General features: G+C 43.0%; 1 protein-coding gene across 1 annotated transcript; it reads right to left on the reverse strand.

Moving 5' to 3' along the window:
* Positions 1-5,093: 5,093 nt before the first annotated feature.
* LOC110502483 (serine/threonine-protein phosphatase 2A 55 kDa regulatory subunit B delta isoform) lies at positions 5,094-11,479 on the reverse strand. Its single transcript, XM_021580531.2, has 10 exons — positions 11,254-11,479; positions 11,013-11,087; positions 9,374-9,471; positions 8,530-8,695; positions 8,336-8,448; positions 8,046-8,223; positions 7,731-7,895; positions 7,451-7,620; positions 6,870-6,961; positions 5,094-6,752 (listed from the first exon to the last, which is right to left on the reverse strand). Exons 1-10 carry the CDS (start codon positions 11,258-11,260, stop codon positions 6,473-6,475), a joined length of 1,344 nt encoding a protein of 447 aa, XP_021436206.1. The 5' UTR covers positions 11,261-11,479; the 3' UTR covers positions 5,094-6,472.
* Between the last annotated feature and the right edge of the window lie 10,689 nt (positions 11,480-22,168).

Here is a 22,168-nt window from a genome sequence, read left to right on the forward strand (position 1 = left end):
CGTTTTGCATTGTTGCCAAAAAGTTCAATTTTGGTTTCATCTGACCAGAGCACCTTCTTCCACATGTTTGGTGTGTCTCCCAGGTGGCTTGTGGCAAACTTTAAACGACACTTTTTATGGATATCTTTAAGAAATGGCTTTCTTCTTGCCACTCTTCCATAAAGGCCAGATTTGTGCAATATACGACTGATTGTTGTCCTATGGACAGAGTCTCCCACCTCATCTGTAGATCTCTGCAGTTCATCCAGAGTGATCATGGGCCTCTTGGTTGCATCTCTGATCAGTCTTCTCCTTGTATGAGCTGAAAGTTTAGAGGGACGGCCAGGTCTTGGTAGATTTGCAGTGGTCTGATACTCCTTCCATTTCAATATTATCGCTTGCACAGTGCTCCTTGGGATGTTTAAAACTTGGGAAATCTTTTTGTATCCAAATCCGGCTTTAAATTTCTTCACAACAGTATCTCGGACCTGCCTGGTGTGTTCCTTGTTCTTCATGATGCTCTCTGCGCTTTTAACGGACCTCTGAGACTATCACAGTGCAGGTGCATTTATACGGAGACTTGATTACATACAGGTGGATTGTATTTATCATCATTAGTCATTTAGGTCAACATTGGATCATTCAGAGATCCTCACTGAACTTCTGGAGAGAGTTTGCTGCACTGAAAGTAAAGGGGCTGAATAATTTTGCACGCCCAATTTTTCCGTTTTTGATTTGTTAAAAAAGTTTGAAATATCCAATAAATGTCGTTCCACTTCATGATTGTGTCCCACTTGTTGTTGATTCTTCACAAAAAAATACAGTTTTATATCTTTATGTTTGAAGCCTGAAATGTGGCAAAAGGTCGCAAAGTTCAAGGGGGCCGAATACTTTCGCAAGGCACTGTACAAGCCAGTGAATTTTATGCGTTACAGCTGGATGAGTCAACAGATGTGGCGGGCCTGGCACAACTCCTGGTATATGACCGTTACCTTTATGGGGGGTCAATTAAGGAAGACATCCAGGACATCATGAGAGGATATTTTAAAGTACTGGACGGCTTTGTGACATCAAATGGACTTTGGTGGTCAAGATGTGTTGGTATCTGTACTGATGGCGCAAAAACCATGAAAGGGAGACACAGTGGAATGGTAAGGCACATGCAAGCAGTTGCTCCCGATGCCACTTGTGTGCATTGCAGCATCCATCGAGAAGCTCTTGCTGCCAAGGGAATGCCTGACGGCTTGAAAGACGTTTTGGATACTACAGTCGTGGCTAAAAGTCTTGGGAATGACACAAATATGAATTTCCACAAAGTTTGCTGCTTCAGTGTCTTTAGATATTTATGTCAGATGTTACTATGGAATACTGATGTATAATAACAAGCATTTCATAAGTGTCAAAGGCTTTCATTGACAAATACATGAAGTTGATGCAAAGAGTCAACATTTGCAGTGTTGACCCATCTTTTTCAAGACCTCTGCAATCCGCCCTGGCATGCTGTCAATTAACTTTGGGCCACATCCTGACTGATGGCAGCCCATTCTTGCATAATCAATGTTTGGAGTTTGTCAGAATTTGTTGGTTTTTGTTTGACCACCCGCCTCTTGAGGATTGACCACAAGTTCTCAATGGGATTAAGGTCTGGGGAGTTTCCTGGCCATAGACCCAAAAAATCAATGTTTTGTTCCCCGAGCCACTTAGTTATCACTTTTGCCTTATGGCAAGGTGCTCCATCATGCTGGAAAAGGCATTGTTCATCACCAAACTGTTCCTGGATGGTTGAGAGAAGTTGCTCTCGGAGGATGTGTTGGGTTCCATTCTTTATTCATGGCTGTGTTCTCAGGCAAAATTGTGAGTGAGCCCACTCCCTTGACTAAGAAGCAACCCCACACATGAATGGTCTCAGGATGCTTTACTGTTGGCATGACACAGGACTGATGGTAGCGCTCACCTTGTCTTCTCCGGACAAGCTTTTTTCCGGATGCCCCAAACAATCGGAAAGGGAATTCATCAGAGAAAATGACTTTACCCCAGTCCTCATCAGTCCAATCCCTGTACATTTTGCAGAATATCAGTCTGTCCCTGATGTTTTTCCTGGAGAGAATTGGCTTCTTTGCTGCCCTTCTTGACATCAGGCCATCCTCCAAAAGTCTTCGCCTCACTGTGCATGCAGATGCACTCACACCTGCCTGCTGCCATTCCTGAGCTAACTCTGTACTGGTGGTGCCCCGATCCCGCAGCTGAATCAACTTTAGGAGACGGTCCTGGCGCTTGCTGGACTTTCTTGGGCGCCCTGAAGCCTTCTTCACAACAATTGAACCGCTCTCCTTGAAGTTCTTGATGATCCGATAAATGGTTGATTTAGGTACAATCTTACTGGCAGCAATATCTTTGCCTGTGAAGCCCTTTTTGTGCAAAGCAATGATGACGGCACGTGTTTCCTTCCAGGTAACCATGGTTGACAGAGGAAGAACAATGATTCCAAGCACCACCCTCCTTTTGAAGCTTCCAATCTGTTATTCGAACTCAATCAGCATGACAGAGTGATCTCCAGCCTTGTCCTCGTCAACACTCACACCTCACACCTGTGTTAACGAGAGAATCACTGACATGATGTCAGCTGGTCCTTTTGTGGCAGGGCTGAAATGCAGTGGACATTTTTGGGGGGAATTCAGTTCATTTGCATGGCAAATAGGGACTTTGCAATTAATTGCAATTCATCTGATCACTTTTCAGAACATTCTGGAGTGTATGCAAATTGCCATCATACAAACTGAGTCAGCAGACTTTGTGAAACTTGATATTTGTGTCATTCTCAAAACTTTTGGCCACGACTGTACAGTGAAAATGGTTAACTTTGTTAAAGCAAGGCCCCTGAACTCTCGTGTATTTTCTGCATTACGCAATGATATGGGCAGCAACCATGTAACACTTTTACAACATACAGAAGTGCGCTGGTTATCAAGGGGGAAAGTATTGACACGTTTAAAAAAAAATAATTAGCGACGAGCTTAAAGTTTTCTTTACTGACCATAATTTTCACTTGTCTGACCGCTTGCATGATGACGTGTTTCTCACACGATTGGCCCATCTGTGTGATGTTTTTTCTTGCCTGAATGATCTGAATCTAGGATTACAGGGACTCTCCGCAACTATATTCAATATCCCTTTCATACCCTGCCTCCAGTCCATTTACCGATATCTGAACAAGAGAGCCTTATCAAAATTGCAACAAGCGGTTATGTGAAAATGTTATTTAATCAGAAGCCATTGCCAGATTTCTGGATAGGGCTGCGCTCAGAGTAACCTGCCTTAGAAAATTGCAGTGTTAAGACACTGATGTCTTTTGCAACCACGTACTTATTTGAGAGTGGATTCTAGGCCGTCACTAGCATGAAAACGAAATACAGGCATAGACTGTGTGTGGAAAATTATTTAAGACTGAGACTCTCTCCAATACAACTCAACATTGCAGAGTTATGTGCATCCTTTCAAGCACACCCTTCTCATTAACCTGTGGTGAGTTATTCACCATTTTTGATGAACGAATAAGGTTTTATATGTAAGAGGGCTAAATAAAGAGCAAAATTATATATCATTATTATTTGTGCCCTGGTCCTAAAAGAGCTCTTTGTCACTTCTCACACGCTGGGTTAAAACATCATTCCTATATTTAATGAATGTATTGTATAATGTGTGTGTGGCAGGCTTACAATGATGGCAAAAAAACAACATTTGAGAGTGCGCTAACCCTGGTGCAAGAGGGTACACAGCTGGAGGTTGAATGTTTGAAGGGGTACAGGACTATAAAAAGTTTGGGAACCACTGCGCTAGACCATCCATTTGGTTTGCAAATCAGTGTACCTGCGCAGCATCCGCTCAATTGTATGCCTGCGAACACATATGAAATTATCCAGCAGCCATTAAAAATAACAATAAATAAAAAAGTATTCTGGTGGTTTAAATTTGCAGCCATGATGAATTTTTACTTCAATCAAATGAACCTTTTTAAATGACCTTTCTATTCTGTCTTCTCAGGATATACATTGGGAGACGTCTCAGCACCTACTGATGCTGATGCTGCGTTCTGACACCAGTCACCCCTGTTGTGACTCATACAGCTGGCATGCCTTCAAATGGGACAACTTCAGAATCATACAGCTGACAACTTTGGAATCATACAGCTGACATGCCTTCAAATGGGACAACTTCGGAGTCATACAGCTGGCATGCCTTCAAATGGGACAACTTCGGAATCATACAGCTGGCATGCCTTCAAATGGGACAACTTCGGAATCATACAGCTGGCATGCCTTCAAATGGGACAACTTCAGAATCATACAGCTGGCATGCCTTCAAATGGGACAACTTCAGAATCATACAGCTGGCATGCCTTAAAATGGGACAACTTCGGAATCATACAGCTGGCATGCCTTCAAATGGGACAACTTCGGAATCATACAGCTGACATGCCTTCAAATGCGACAACTTTGGAATCAAGGGAGAAGGGGTTGATGTAGCATTCTCCATTTTAGCTGATTGCCTCAAATCTTATCTTCTTCACCTTGGTGAATGCTTTGTACTGCTTCTTTCTCCCAGAAATGCCTTGATTCAGGAACTGCTTTGTGCTGCCTTGTTCCTCGCAGTATTTAGTATGTTGTTTTATATTGATGGCTGCCAATCGGCATTCATGTTTATCTCATTTTCTTTTGCATGTCGAGTTTGTGGTTTGCCTGATTGTAATGCAAGGGAACGATTCATGTGAATGAATATTAATTGTGAAATATTTCCTTCACTAATGTTCTTTGAGAAATTACTTAAATGAGTACTGAAAAAGTACAATGTATGTTTGAGTTATTTAGCAGACAGTCTTAGCCAGAGTGACTTACAGGAGCAATTCAGGTTAAGTGCCTTGCTCAAGGGCACATTGACAGATTTTTCACCTAGTCTCAGGATTTGAACCAGCAAAGTTCTTAACCCGCTAGGCTACCTGCTGCATTTGCAATCATTCCACAATTTTCTCTGAACACCTCAACTTACTGAATAGACATCTACAGTATGCCATCAGACTCATTTCACCTGTTTAAATTAATGGAGGCATAATGCAAATGAACATTATTTGATTTTATTTAACTTTGGTCAACATAAACATATGAATACATTGCCACCATGTTAATTATTAAACAGAGAAATGCTTTACCAGTGTTCCTGTTTTTAATGTTATAATCAGTACATATGTCAATTCAACCTTCATTTTTGCATTGGTAACTTGGAAAACAAAGTATGCACTTTTGATCCCAATAAATGATTTAAGGGCACATGTAAGAGGCTTGTCGGAATGTCCACTTACGACACGAAGAACCATCAACTTTCCTTATTTTGGAGGTAATCTGTATATCAATAGAGCTGTATGGTGTGCAGTACTCTTTCTCTGACTAATTATATACCTAGTGTTTTCACAGACAGCCACAAAATAGCAGCAGCAATGAGAAATCTATAAAATAGAATTGAAAAATAATGCACATAAGGTTCGTAAAACATTTGGGGACATAACCAGTAGCTGTCATTGATAGACGTAGGTATTAAGGCTGCAGATTCCCTTTGTCTTGCATCTCCTCCCATGAAGTTTCCAGCCTGGATCTTAAATGAGAGGAACACAAATAAATATCTCGACACTTGCACATGATCGGTCTCAAACAGTGGTTCTGAAACGTCGGAGTAGTTCCTTTGAAGATGGCTGGAGACAACTACTCAAAAGACCGCAGTGTGACAGAATGTTTTTCCACCTCCACAACATAAAAACATGCAAAGCAGTTAAGAACATGATTTAATACAGTTCTAAATATTAAAACACATAGCTGTAGTTTTAGTTACTTTTATTAAGTGGATGACACCATAAAGGTGTACTTGAATAGATACAGTCATTGAGATTACCATGTCTGGGGGATAAATTGGGGATAGAGGGAGTGGGTAGAGAAAAGAAAAAAGGTCCACTTTCCAAATTCATGACCTGTAGCAAGTGCTTTGGCCTGAATGCATGGTCAATGGGGGAATGTTAACAGGTAGGCCTAAAACCCAGGAAATATCATGTTTTAGAAAGGCCCAAAAGAGGGTGTTATAACAATAACAAGAGGTCATTTTCAGGGCTTTCCATAGTTTGGTTGTTAGATTATGAAATAAAGGCTGAAAATGTCAACACAAACACCAATGTTCAAGAGTTTGACCTCTTGGGAGTGCCGTTCCATTGATTCAAAGTAAGGTGGGCTCTCCGGGTCCGATCTCTGCCCTGGCACCGATTCACCCAAGGCAAAATCAACCTCTGACTCAAAATAAAAAACAGGCAGACCAATCAACCTCCTGCAGCAACAAAAGGAGAAAAGTGCCACCAGGAGGACGACAGGGCTGTTAGTTTCTGATACGGATAAACCACTAGGCTTAACTACGCAGGAACAGTAAAGCCTTGTCCTCAGGATGGAGCCCAATTATTTTTTTAGTTGATCTTATCCTGGAAAATGTACAGGTTGTTGGTGGCTGCCACAGCGATTACATTTTCTTTGGGGTGCCAGGCGGTGTGCAGGATCTTCTTGTTGAAATCCAGGCTGTCCACGCTAATTTCGTCTTTCTTCCTCTTGCCTCCAGTGGAGACTTTGCGGGGTTTGAGTGTGCCACGCGGTTTGCTGCTCTCCCTGGAGGCCTCCAGTGTAATGTCCTTCCTGGTGTTGCGGTCAAACATCCGGAAGAAGTTGTTGTAGGAGCCAGTCATGATTGCACTGAGAAATGAAAGAAACATGAATAATTAAAACTTACATATTGGCAGAGAATTTGTCCAAAGAACAACGTAGTAGTTGCAGATTGCCTTAAACAGAGAAAGTGCTAGGTTTTCTCACCTGTCGCTACCGTTCCAGCAGCACTCAAACTTGTCAAAGATGCAGTCATTTTCATACAATGAACAGAGCTTGCTGCGAAGGTATTCGTGAACCTGGACGGGAGAACGTTGATTAGTGTATTTGGAAAGGAATTCCGTCTTTCTAACTATTTTTCTTATACCCAACTCGATAATTGTGGGTAAGCAAACCACACTGAAAATGATGTTAGTGGTAGTGTTATCACTAGGAAGAGCAAGCTAGGTACCTTACAGTGATTGGGGGAAAAAATGGATAGTTACATATCGTGATATCATTTTTATTTTATTTTTTTACAATACCGCATTTTTTTTTTTAACTAGTTGGCTGTACCTGCACCAAAACTTCAGTATTTGTCCTTCATAGCTTGTTCTTCATCTTATTTTTAAATAGGGAATTTATTTTTTATCTCTCATCTCTATGCAGCAGACGTATGGTGAGCAATATGTTTGGAACATCGAATCGCAATACATATAGAATTGTGAGAATTGCAATACATATCGTATTGGCACCTAAGTATAGCGATATTGTATTGTGAGGTCCCTGATAATTCTCAGCCCTAGTACCTGATATGTCTCGACTGGCCTGTTCTCCATGTTGAGGTCCCACACCTTGACGGAGAGGTAGTCCCGTGTCATCATGTAGCGCCCGCTGTGACTGAACTTCACGTCAGAAATGGACGAGATGATCTCAGAGAAGAACGACCTGCTGCTTGGATCCTCAGGCTCCTCAAAGACTACAATCACAAACATGGAGAGATACTCAAAATGACAGACAATCAAAGCTCATTTATCTCTCAATGAACATAAATTAGAATGCAGAGAACAAGGCTCTACTGATACTCACACTTAGTGTGCCTATCGCAGAGTGCTGCTGCTCGCATGTCACAGAGGCGTATGGTGCCTTTGCTACTGCTGTACACAAATACATTGCATTGGTTTGGTTGGCACTCAGCAGCTGTGATCACCTCTGTCAGTTCCTCCATGTTGGCAGGCTTGATGTCTACAATGTCTGAGAACACACTGTTAAGGAAATTAACTGAAATGAGTCTAAAAGGCTCATATAGGCTAATACAGCGCAGTTCGGACAAAGCAAACATTTGCATCTAAAAGTCATGATGCTGAAGACTTCAGGACAGATAACTTTTCAGACAAAAGATACTAAAGCTTCTGTCAGTGATTTCCAAGTGCCATAGGTTAATTCTTAGGTCATCAGCGGAGAGGTACGTTTGATGATCGCTATTTACAGAAATGGAATTAATATGATATGTATGAGCGTTGGCAAACACCCTCCGAGGACTTGCTTCTACCATGAGATCCATGGGCATCAGCACTGGTACCTATAAACACAGGACAGATTTATTCAGAGGTGGAAGCAATAAGCATGCTGCATGTGTTTGTTCTTGTACAGTGTTTGCTGAAATCTTAAAGGTTAAGCAACACTAAACCAACCCGCAGGGAGGTAATTCTAAAGGGATCCCTGAGACGTCCATCTTCGTCTTTCAAGTTGTAACCCTCAGCCCGCTTGTCTCGTTCACTGATCTTCCACAATTTGATAGTTTTATCTGTATGAAACAAAAACGTGTATGTTGAGGCTGAAGACAACCTAACCAAAAGCTTAGTAGGTTCAAGCAAAATGTTCTTACCATTTGTTGAGAGCAGAAAGTGAGCAGAGTTTTGTTGGGGTAACCATCTTATTTTGTTAATTTTTTCCTCAATTTCTAAACTTTTCAAGTAGTCAAATTCAGGTTCGTGACTCTGAAATGTGCTATAGACGTTGTATTCCCCGCGCAGGTGTGGTCTATTTTTACACTGAAAGAGAAAAGTAGATGTGCACTGCGTGTCAAACTTAGATATTAAACATATATGATAATTAGAATTTTCATAATTTCTTTCCATAACAACCTATCATAGCTGACTCCAACATGTATGTCAGTAACCAGATTTCCATCCAACCTTTTTAAGCGAGTAAAGAACGACGGATAAAAAAAAATGTCATTACAGGTCTGACGAAACCAGCAAATTCGGCGGTCAATTTTCCAAATGTCAACAAAACAAAATACGCTAGACAAGGTGGGATGTTTGTGTCGGTAAAATGCAAGAAATGGAGGTGGAATCTTGCTCTTTTGTCAATAATAATCTCATGTAGCCTAGGCTATACCTGCACGGTATCTGTGAGCTGTAGACTGCACGTGCCAATACCAGAGTGGGTGCATTCGCTATGAACGCAACTTTTTTTTTGTGACAAAACCATCAGTAGAGTTGAAAATGGGATGCAAACCTGTACATGGGAATTTAACCGCAAAAGTCATTTTTATGTGCACTACGTCATCGCGCACAGCCTTTTGGCCGCAACAAGTCAATTTGATGGAATCATCTCTGTTGGGAAAATGCGGATTTAGAATATTTGCATGAAAATCTGTCGCCAATTGGATGGAAACTTAGCTAGTGTTTATGAAAATAAATGTAGTTGGTAATTACAAAATTCACCTCCTGTTCATGTTGAAATATGACAACTCTGCCTCCCTTGTCTCCAGTTGCTAGAAACTCTCCAGAATGGTTGAATTCAACCGTTGAGATGATATCCGCTGAAAGGAGGACATGTACCATTAAATCTGTATAAGGGTTATCCTCATACATTTAAGGGTTATCCTTATACAATAGAAACAAATCAGCAAAATGACACCGGGTACAAAAAACAGTAATGGTGAAACTTTCATGGGTGCACACTATGCAATGTAGTCGACAGAGCAGTTTGTGCATTTCTACCTCTACTTTGAAAGAATGAAACATACAAATGTGACTCTCTCCCTATCAGAATGTATGCCGCGTTCAAAACAACTGGGAACTTGGGATAAAAAGGTAGCTCCGACTGGGGAAATCATTTTGAATGGTCATCCAACTCAACCAACCCATTTTTAGAGCCCCGACTTAAGGACCTGCAGATCACAGACGTAATGATTTGACCTTGTTTTTTTCCCTTCTAGTTCACAGTTGTCATAAAAGCATCAGTACTTTATCATACAAATATGTGCTCACAAACAAAGTGAGGGAAACACTCTTTAAAGCAACTCATAGTATCAGTAAATATATTAGAAATGTTTATGAGAAATGTATATTTTGTCCATCTGGGCCAGAATCCCTTGGGGCATTTGTATTTCCAATGTGTGTATGTGACTACGTTCTGGGTGGATCTTCAGCTGGACTTGGGTAAAAGGACATCCATCTGCAAGCTTGTGAGGTTATTTAAGTTTTTTGATAATAACAAAAAGTTAGAGATTCATTTGAATATAATTCTTGCGAAATATTACATCATAACATGCATTTTAAAAAAAAATATATATATATAGATATATATATATATATTTTTTTTAAATGTATTTAAAAATATATATTTTTTTTAAATTCAATATTTTTCAAAGTAGATTTAAATAATTACTTTACAACATTGACTACTATTCTCTGTAACAATATGAAGGCAATGAAATCAATTGATACACTAAGCTATTCAAATTTATTTGAATGTAAAAACCCTGTAAGTGTTTCTGTTCTTGTGTTTATCTGTTTGTGATGTTTTGTGTTAGAATTTTTAAGAAGGATGCATAGATTTTTGTAACACATTTGTATTCTTCAAAATGTATAGAAATCCAATTAAAAAAAGGTATACTTGCCATGTTCGACGCAGACCTTTGACGTCATTGACAAATCGCACCCACACTAGCTAACTTAATAACTACGCTAGCAAGATGACTCGTTAGTTTACGACAGTATATTTATCTTACTAGCCTACAAAAAATACAATATCTAATACGTACTCTTGACTGCCTAAATTGTATTATATAATACATAAATGTGCGGGACATAAGTTACTGGGGACAGTTGTTTGGGTAGTTATACCGTTAGCTTGCTAATGTTAGCCGAACGTAAGCAAGAGAAGCCAGCTAAGATAACGTTAGTTAGAAAAACAAACTCCGCGTTGCCCAGCAGTGCTCCTTATATACATGCAGTGTCATGACATATTTGTTCTTGAAAAGACAGTCAGTCAAAGGCGTAGTTGGCGGAAGTTAGCTAACAGTATCACATTTGAGCTCAAACGCTAACGTTTAGCTAGCTACCATTAGCTACTCACCTTCCGCAACATCTTCATCTATTGCCCCCTTCACTTGTGAGAAACACCACTGAAAGTCATTTCCACCGGCAACTCCTGCATAACAACAATATTGGAATAATTAGCGCCAATTCACCAACCCATTTAGTCAAATTATGTGTTGTCAGTTAACGCTAGCTAGCCAAGTTAAAACTTGCATTCAGGCCACACAGCAACGAGTGAGTGGTATGGGGACCCTTTCCTAGCTACAAAAGTAGCTTACCTGCCATTGTTTCATTTAGCAGAGTTGGCTATTACTGAACACTGCTTATTCAACCAATGTAACTTGCATGGGGTAAAAATAGTCAACATCCACAGGCAAGGTGAAGAGTCGGGATCAGATCACGGAAATCGTCTGTGATTTTTTTCCCCCCATCCAAAATGGCGCACATTGCGTGACACAATGACGTTATTTCGACATGCCTCCAAGCATCTTTCAGGTATCTATCCAGACCCCCACCATCCATCAATCCATCCATCTTCTTTGATGAGTTTTAACGGCGGTTGGCATCCAATAAATGTTGCTTTACCGCCACCAACTAGACTGGAGTATATCTCCCTTTTACTTTGCCTATAAACCAACAAATACCCTACCATAGCCCTACACGCATTAAAACCCACACTCCCTAGTCCACTAAATCTATTCAGTCATACCTCAGGCCAACAGCCTGAAAGGATGGGACACCACCACTCAACATACCCTGTAACTCTTCATACTTCAAATCTCTTACACCCAAATACTTCTCTGCAGCTGCCACCACAACCTCAATTTTCTGTGACTTACTGTATGTTCCATCCCTGCAGTACAGTTGATAATCATTGCTATAAAACACAAGAAAAACCCAATCTTACTGAACCATATATCACTTGTTGGCCTATACCTTTGCACTGGTACAGATCTACTACTCACACCATTCCTCTTAGGATCCCTCCCCCTTGACCCATCTTCCTCAACTTTATTCACTGCCTCAGCATGCCGTAACTTCTGCACTACTCTAACCCTGGTAACCTCAACCTGCCTCTCTGTCACCTGACATTTTTGATTCCCAGGCCCATGGGCATCCCTACAATTAAAACATACTGCTTCTTACCCTAATGTTACACATACCTTTGTCTCATACCTTTCTGCATACTTCTCACACCTAGGAACCTCCCTCCTAAACACTGCTGCCACATGCCCATAAGCTTGACACCTTGTAACAACGTAATGTATTCTGTACAAATGCTTGTACGGGATAACTGATATATCCTAACATCACTTTGTCAAGCAACGACTCAACATCAAACTAAAAAAAAACAGACAACGACTCTTCTGTTTCTCCATTCAGGACACCCTGTCTGCATCGCACCAAACAACGAGCAGCACAAACACAGAGAATCTTCCCCTTCAGTCCACTTTCACATTTACCACTACCACCATTATTCTAACAAACCATCTCAATTTTTTCCTAATTTTTTAACCAATTCAAGCTCACCCTCTTCCTCCCTCTATCTCTTCGACCTCCTCTGCCTCGCTTTTTCCCTCCATTCCTCCTCCGTAATCCAAATATGCGTCTTCTTATGATAATACTGCACTTCTCCTGATATACTGTACATCTCGTTCTTGCTGTCTCAAGGGACTCCATTTCCCATTCACTCAGTTCCATCCTCCTATCCATCCATTCCTAACTGTAGACAGTTTTGTCTATGTTTGAGTCATTTAGGCTCGGCCCTACTCCTTGCAACTTCATTGAGACAACAGAAAAACTGGATTGATCCTCACCCTTAATAATGTTGATGACTGAATTGAAGTGCAATGTATGGTTGTACATTGAAATGTAACATAGGCCTACCTTTAAAAGTGTTTGTAATGCAATTCAAGTAAAAAAGTGTTGGTAAAGGACATCACTGACAACCTGAAACTGTCCATCCGCACAAACAGTATGAAGAAGGTGCCCAGTACCCTGCCCTGAACTTTAGTGTCACTGTTACTAGCCGGCTACCACCCTGTACTTAACCCTGCTTCTTAGAGAATGCTGCCCTAGAGTATGTACATAGTCATTGAACATTGGTCACAAGTCGGAAGTTTACATACACTTAGGTTGAAGTCATTAAAACTCGTTTTTCAACCACTCCAAAAAATAATTGGAGAATTTTCTGACCTCGCCTGCTGGATGATAGCGGGGAGAACAGGCAGTGGCTTGGGTGGTTGTTGTCCTTGATGATCTTTATGGCCTTCCTGTGACATCAGGTGGTGTAGGTGTCCTGGAGGGCAGGTAGTTTGCCCCTGGTGATGAGTTGTGCAGACCTCACAACCCTCTGGAGAGCCTTACGGTTGTGGGCGGAGCAGTTGCGGTACCAGGCGGTGATACAGCCCGACAGGATGCTCTCGATTGTGCATCTGTAGAAGTTTGTGAGTGCTTTTAGTGACAAGACAAATTTCTTCAGCCTCCTGAGGTTGAAGAGGCGCTGCTGCGCCTTTTTCACGACGCTGTCTGTGTGGGTGGACCAATTCAGTTTGTCTGTGATGTGTACCCCGAAGAACTTAAAACTCTCCTCTACTGTCCCATCGATGTGGATAGGGGGGTGCTCCCTCTGCTGTTTGCTGAAGTTCACAATCATCTCCTTTGTTTTGTTGATGTTGAGTGTGAGGTTATTTTCCTGACACCACACTCCGAGGGCCCTCACCTCCTCCCTGTAGGCCGTCTCGTAGTTGTTGGTAATCAAGCCTACCACTGTAGTGTCGTCCGCAAACTTGATGATTGAGTTGGAGGCGTGCATGGCCACACAGTCGTGGGTGAACAGGGAGTACAGGAGAGGGCTCAGAATGCACCCTTGTGGGGCCCCAGTGTTGAGGATCAGTGTTGAGGATCAGTGTTGTTACCTACCCTCACCACCTGGGGGCGGCCCGTCAGGAAGTCCACTACCCAGTTGCACAGGGCGGGGTCGAGACCCAGAGTCTCGAGCTTGATGACGAGTTTGGAGGGTACTATGGTGTTAAATGCTGAGCTGTAGTCGATGAACAGCATTCTCACATAGGTATTCCTCTTGTCCAGATGGGTTAGGGCAGTGTGCAGTGTGGTTGAGATTGCGTCATCCTATTTGGACTGTAAGCAAATTGGAGTGGGTCTAGGGTGTCAGCTAGGGTGGAGGTGATATGGTCCTTGACTAGTCTCTCAAAGCACTTCATGATGACGGAAGTGAGTGCTACGGGGCGGTAGTCGTTTAGCTCAGTTACCGTAGCTTTCTTGGGAACAAGGACAACGGTGGCCCTCTTGAAGCATGTGGGGACAGCAGACTGGGATTGATTGAATATGTCCGTAAACACACCAGCCAAATGGCCTGCGCATGCTCTGAGTACGCGGCTGGGGATGCCGTCTGGGCCTGCAGCCTTACAAGGGTTTACACGTTTAAATGTTTTACTCATGTCGGCTGCAGTGAAGGAGAGTCCGCAGGTTTTGGTTGCAGGCCGTGTCAGTGGCACTGTATTGTCCTCAAAGCGGGCAAAAAAGTGATTTAGTCTGCCTGGGAGAAAGACATCCTGGTCCGTGACGGGGCTGGTTTTCTTTATGTAATCTGTGATTGACTGTAGACCCTGCCACATACCTCTTGTGTCTGAGCCATTGAATTGTGACTCTACTTTGTCTCTATACTGACGCTTAGCTTGTTTGATTGCCTTGCGGAGGGAATAGCTACACTATGTGTATTCGGTCATGTTTCCGGTCACCTTGCCCTGGTTAAAAGCAGTGGTTAGCGCTTTCAGTTTCACCCGAATGCTTCCATCAATCCACGGTTTCTGGTTTGGGAATGTTTTAATCGTTGCTATGGGAACGACATTGTCAATGCACTTTCTAATGTACTCGCTCACAGAATCAGCGTATTCGTCAATGTTGTTGTTGGAAGCAATGCGGAACATATCCCAATCCACGTGATCGAAGCAGTCTTGAAGCGTGGAATCAGATTGGTCGGACCAGCGTTGAACAGACCTCAGCGCAGGAGCTTCTTGTTTTAGTTTCTGTCTGTAGGCAGGGAGCAACAAAATGGAGTCGTGGTCAGCTTTTCCAAAAGGAGGGCAGGGGAGGGCCTTATATGCGTCGCGGAAGATAGAATAGCAATGATCCAATGTTTTACCAGCCCTGGTTGCGCAATCAATATGCTGACACAATTTAGGGAGTCTTGTTTTCAGATTAGCCTTGTTAAAATCGCCAGCTACAATGAATGCAGCCTCAGGATATGTGGTTTCCAGTATGCAAAAGTCAAATAATGTTCGTTCAGGGCCATCGATGTGTCTGATTGGGGGGGAATATATACGGCTGTGATTATAATCGAAGAGAATTCCCTTGGTAGATAATGCGGTCGACATTTGATTGTGAGGAATTCTAAGTCAGGTGAACAGACGGACTTGAGTTCCTGTATGTTGTTGTGATCACACCACGTCTAGTTAATCATAAGGCTTACGCCCCCGCCCCTCTTCTTACCAGAAGGATGTTTGTTTCTGTTGGCGCGATGCGTGAAGAAACCAGCTGGCTGCACCAATTCTGTTAGCATCTCTCAAGTGAGCCATGTTTCCATGAAGCCTCTGAGTCTCTGATGTCTCTCTGGAATGCTACCCTTGCTCGGATTTCACCGGAAGCAATCCCCATCGGAAGCAATCCCCATGTGCAGTTGCTAACAATAGTCTGGCTTTTTTATGGCGGTCTGGTTCATCCGTGGGAGCAATTTCCTAACACCTGAAGGTACCATGTTCATCTGTACAAACAATAGTACGCAAGCATTAACACCATGGGACCACGCAGCCGTCATACCGCTCAGGAAGGAGAAGCGTTCTGTCTCCTAGAGATGAACGTACTTTGGTGCGAAAAGTGCAAATCAACAACAACAGCAAAGGACCATGCACAGATGCTGGAGGAAACAGATGCAAAATTATCTCTAGCCACAGTAAAACAAGTTCTCTATCGACATAACCTGAAAGGCCGCTCAGCAAGGATGAAACCACTGCTCCAAAACCGCCATAGGAAAGCCAGACTATGGTTTGCAATTGCACATGGGGACAAAGATCGCACTTTTTGGAGAAATGTCCTCTGGTCTGATGAAACAAAAATAGAACTGTTTGTCCATAATGACCATCATTATGTTTGGAGGAAAAAGGCGGAGGCTTGCAAGCCGAAGAACACCATCCCAACCGTGAAGCACGGGGGAGGCAGCCTGATGTTGTGGGGGTGCTTTGCTGCAGGAGGGACTGGTGCACTTTATAAAATATATGCCATCATGAGGAAGGAAATTATGTGGATATATTGAAGCAACATATCAAGACATCAGTCAGGAAGTTAAAGCTTGGTCGCAAATGGGTCTTCCAAATGTACAATGACCCCAAGCATACTTCCAAAGTTGTGGCAAAATGGCTTAAGGACAACAAAGTCAAGTTATTGGAGTGGCCATCATAAAGCCCTGACCTCAATCCTAGAGAAAATTTGACGGCAGAACTGAAAAAGCGTGTGCGTGCGTGCGAGCAAGGAGGCCTGCAAACCTGACTCAGTTACACCAGCTCTGTCAGGAGGAATGGGCCAAAATTCACCCAACTCATTGTGGGAAGCTTGTGGAAGGCTACTCGAAACGTTTGACCCAAGTTAAACCTTATTTACCTAATTTGGCTAAGGTCTATGTACATTTCTGACTTCAACCTTATGCCGAGCACTTGTTGGCTGCTTATCCTTCACTCTACAGTCCAACTCATCCCAAACCATCTCAATTGGGTTGAGGTCGGGTGATTATGGAGGACAGGTAATCTGAATCAGCACTCCATCACTCTCCTTCTTGGTCAAATAGCCCTTACAATCAATCAATCAATCAAATTTATTTTATATAGCCCTTCGTACATCAGCTGATATCTCAAAGTGCTGTACAGAAACCCAGCCTAAAACCCCAAACAGCAAGCAATGCAGGTGAAGAAGCACGGTGGCTAGGAAAAACTCCCTAGAAAGGCCAAAACCTAGGAAGAAACCTAGAGAGGAACCAGGCTATGTGGGGTGGCCAGTCCTCTTCTGGCTGTGCCGGGTGGAGATTATAACAAAACATGGTCAAGATGTTCAAATGTTCATAAATGACCAGCATGGTCGAATAATAATAAGGCAGAATAGTTGAAACTGGAGCAGCAGCACAGTCAGGTGGACTGGGGACAGCAAGGAGTCATCATGTCAGGTATTCCTGGGGCATGGTCCTAGGGCTCAGGTCCTCCGAGAGAGAGAAAGAAAGAGAGAATTAGAGAGAGCATATGTGGGATGGCCAGTCCTCTTCTGGCTGTGCCGGGTGGAGATTATAACAGAACATGGCCAAGATGTTCAAATGTTCATAAATGATCAGCATGGTCGAATAATAATAAGGCAGAACAGTTGAAACTGGAGCAGCAGCACAGCCAGGTGGACTGGGGACAGCAAGGAGTCATCATGTCAGGTAGTCCTGGGGCATGGTCCTAGGGCTCAGGTCCTCCGAGAGAGAGAAAGAGAGAAGGAGAGAATTAGAGAACGCACACTTAGATTCACACAGGACACCGAATAGGACAGGAGAAGTACTCCAGATATAACAAACTGACCCTAGCCCCCCGACACATAAACTACTGCAGCATAAATACTGGAGGCTGAGACAGGAGGGGTCAGGAGACACTGTGGCCCACTCCGAGGACACCCCCGGACAGGGCCAAACAGGAAGGATATAACCCCACCCACTTTGCCAAGCACAGCCCCCACACCACTAGAGGGATATCTTCAACCACCAACTTACCATCCTGAGACAAGGCTGAGTATAGCCCACAAAGACCTCCGCCACGGCACAACTTAAGGGGGGGGGGGGGGGGGGGGCCAACCCAGACAGGATGACCACATCAGTGACTCAACCCACTCAGGTGACGCACCTCCTCCAGGGACGGCATGAGAGAGCCCCAGTAAAGCCAGTGACTCAGCCCCTGTAATAGGGTTAGAGGCAGAGAATCCCAGTGGAAAGAGGGGAACCGGCCAGGCAGAGACAGCAAGGGTGGTTCGTTGCTCCAGAGCCTTTCCGTTCACCCTCCCACTCCTGGGCCAGACTACACTCAATCATATGACCCACTGAAGAGATGAGTCTTCAGTAGAGACTTAAAGGTTGAGACCGAGTTTGCGTCTCTGACATGGGTAGGCAGACCGTTCCATAAAAATGGAGCTCTATAGGAGAAAGCCCTGCCTCCAGCTGTTTGCTTAAAAATTCTAGGGACAATTAGGAGGCCTGCGTCTTGTGACCGTAGCGTACGTGTAGGTATGTACGGCAGGACCAAATCAGAGAGATAGATAGGAGCAAGCCCATGTAATGCTTTGTAGGTTAGCAGTAAAACCTTGAAATCAGCCCTTGCTTTGACAGGAAGCAGGTGTAGAGAGGCTAGCACTGGAGTAATATGATCAAATTTTTTGGTTCTAGTCAGGATTCTAGCAGCCGTATTTAGCACTAACTGAAGTTTATTTAGTGCTTTATCCGGGTAGCCGGAAAGTAGAGCATTGCAGTAGTCTAACCTGGAAGTGACAAAAGCATGGATTAATTTTTCTGCATCATTTTTGGACAGAAAGTTCCTGATTTTTGCAATGTTACGTAGATGGAAAAAAGCTGTCCTTGAAATGGTCTTGATATGTTCTTCAAAAGAGAGATCAGGGTCCAGAGTAACGCCGAGGTCCTTCACAGTTTTATTTGAGACGACTGTACAACCATTAAGATTAATTGTCAGATTCAACAGAAGATCTCTTTGTTTCTTGGGACCTAGAACAAGCATCTCTGTTTTGTCCGAGTTTAAAAGTAGAAAGTTTGCAGCCATCCACTTCCTTATGTCTGAAACACATTCTTCTAGCAAGGGCAATTTTGGGGCTTCACCATGTTTAATTGAAATGTACAGCTGTGTGTCATCTGCATAGCAGTGAAAGTTAACATTATGTTTTCGAATAACATCCCCAAGAGGTAAAATATATAGTGAAAACAATAGTGGTCCTAAAACGGAACCTTGAGGAACACCGAAATTTACAGTTGATTTGTCAGAGGACAGACCATTCACAGAGACAAACTGATATCTTTCCGACAGATAAGATCTAAACCAGGCCAGAACTTGTCCGTGTAGACCAATTTGGGTTTCCAATCTCTCCAAAAGAATGTGGTGATCGATGGTATCAAAAGCAGCACTAAGGTCTAGGAGCACGAGGACAGATGCAGAGCCTCGGTCCGATGCCATTAAAATGTCATTTACCACCTTCACAAGTGCCGTCTCAGTGCTATGATGGGGTCTAAAACCAGACTGAAGCATTTCGTATACATTGTTTGTCTTCAGGAAGGCAGTGAGTTGTTGCGCAACAGCCTTTTCTAAAATTTTTGAGAGGAATGGAAGATTCGATATAGGCCGATAGTTTTTTATATTTTCTGGGTCAAGGTTTGGCTTTTTCAAGAGAGGCTTTATTACTGCCACTTTTAGTGAGTTTGGTACACATCCGGTGGATAGAGAGCCGTTTATTATGTTCAACATAGTAGGGCCAAGCACAGGAAGCAGCTCTTTCAGTAGTTTAGTTGGAATAGGGTCCAGTATGCAGCTTGAAGGTTTAGAGGCCATGATTATTTTCATCATTGTGTCAAGAGATATAGTACTAAAACACTTGAGTGTCTCTCTTACACTGGCTTTAGGTGTGTTGGGTTATTGTCCTGTTGAAAAACGAATGATAGTCCCAGTAATCGCTGACCAGAGGGGATAGCGTATCGCTGCAGAATGCTGTGGTAGCCATGCTGGTTAAATGTGCCTTGAATTCTAAATAAATCACTGACAGTGTCACCATCACTTCACCCGCACACCATTACACCTCCTTCTCCATGCTTCACGGTGGGAATCACATATGCGGAGATGATAAAAATACACAAATAAAATGGTAAAATGTCTTTGTAAATAAAATTATACCAGTGACTGAGCCTATGATTGACTGGAGAAGGCCAGCCAACCCTGGTATATAAAGTGCAGTGGTTCATAAGGGTTTTGTAGTTTAAAATAAATCTCAATGCTCCATGGTAAAGGGTGTCAATTGATCTCAAATGCTGAGCGGAAGCATTCATATATAAAATACCCCATAGTCTAGTATAGGCATAAATGTCGCTGATACTAGCCTTCTTCTGGCTTCAAAAGAAAAACAGGCCTTATTTCTAAGGTAAAATCCCAACTTCAGCTTAATTTTTTTTGTAAGTGTCACTCCTGCTCCCGCTCTCCCTCCCTGGTGCTGGAGGGTGTCAGGCTACCCGTCATCATACGCACCTGTTACCATCATTACGTGCAGCTGCGCTCATTGGACTCACCTGGACTCTCTCACTTTGTTTATTGCCCCTGCATATATGTCTGCTCCTCTGTGTTGTTCCCTGTAGTAGCATTGTTTGTCGTGTCGTGTTTATGTCCAGATGCTGTCCCTTTGCATGTCCGTCTGTATTAAATGGTTCACTCCTTGTACCTGCTTCTCATCTGCTGCGTTGGGCCTTACAGAAAGCTACTACCATTACAAGAAGCATCAGGGAGTTTTTTAGGGTTTTGTTTTGTTGATGGTGACATCAGACTTGGGGGCCGCCACCGATGGAACCAGGGGTGCCTAAGCTGGCTCGTCGGGCTGTCATGCCCTAGCTGGCTCGAGAGGTTTCCTTGCCCCGATTGGCTCGACAGTTTCAGACTTTGCCACACTTACAAGGAATTTAGTCTTTACATATATAGCCACACCCCCACCTTAACTCGATCAGTGCGATACACATTGTAACCATTTATACAAATATCCTTATCAAGAACAGGCTTGCTGAGCCAGGTTTCAGAAAACACAATTACATAAGCATCAGTTGATTTAGCGCAAATCCTAACCCCATCAATTTTGGTCAACAGGCTGCGTACATTTAAAATGCCAAAACCAGAGTTAGATTTCAATTCAGAGTCGGTTTGGAGACATTGTATATCAGGGCCAGGGTTAGGTTGCATGTTACCTGATATCAACAAAAGAAGAATAACTAGGCACCTCGGTTTAATAACCTTGCACGGCCTGTCTTTTTTAGGAGACCTACTGCAAGCAAATTCTACAAGTGAGTTTCCAGACAATACAAAACAGTCATTTAAAACTATTAGACTTTGGTAGTGACACAGGTTCGTACTGTTCACATGCCGCAACTGAGGAGATGATTTTTACACGCTACGCGCTTCAGCACCTGGCGGTCCCATTCTGTGAGCTTGTGTGGCCTACCACTCCGTGGTTGAGCCGTTGTTGCTCCTAGACGTATCCACTGCACAATAACCACAGTTGATCGTGGCAGCTCTAGCAGGGCAGAAATTTGATGAATTGATTTGTTGGAAAGGTGGCATCCTATGACCAACACAACTCAGGATAAGACCCAGATGCAGACACAGGAGGCAGACAGTTTGATTCTCAGATGTTTATTACAAAACAGGAGGCAGGCAAATGGCAGGTCGAGGGCAGGCAGGGGTCAGTAATCCAAGACAGCGTCAATATGGGACAGAACGGCAGGCAGGCTCAGAGCAGGTAGAATGGTCAGAACCGGGAGGACTAGAAAACAGAACCTAGATATACTGGAAAACACGCTGGTGAGACTTGACAAGACAAACTGGGAACAGAGCAACAGAAAACACAGGTATAATTACACAGTGGAAAATGGGAGACACCTGGTGGGGTGTGGAGAGAAGCACAAGACAGGTGAAACATCAGGATGTGACATGATGGTGCCATGCTGAATGTCACTGAGGTCTTCAATAAGGCCATTCTACTGCCAATGTTTATCAATGGAGATTGCATGGCTGTTTGCTTGATTCTATACACCTGTCAGCAACGGGTGTGGCTGAAATGGCCAAATCCACTAATTTGAAGGTGTGTCCACATACATTTGTATGTATAGTATATATACTATACACCATACTAGTGTATTCTACAGGAACCAATATCCCTCCCTAAAACAACCCTATGGAACAATCCTTGGAAAACTAAAGGCATGGAAATCGTAAATGACTTAGTAACAGGAAATACTTTTATTTCCATGACAGAATTAAAAAGCAATTTTGGACTGACCAATGTAGATATTTTCAAATACATGCAACTTAAAAGTTAAATATCATAACATTTCAATTTGAAATC

This window comes from Oncorhynchus mykiss, chromosome 23 (genome assembly GCF_013265735.2).
Source record: "Oncorhynchus mykiss isolate Arlee chromosome 23, USDA_OmykA_1.1, whole genome shotgun sequence".
Lineage (NCBI taxonomy): Eukaryota > Metazoa > Chordata > Actinopteri > Salmoniformes > Salmonidae > Oncorhynchus > Oncorhynchus mykiss.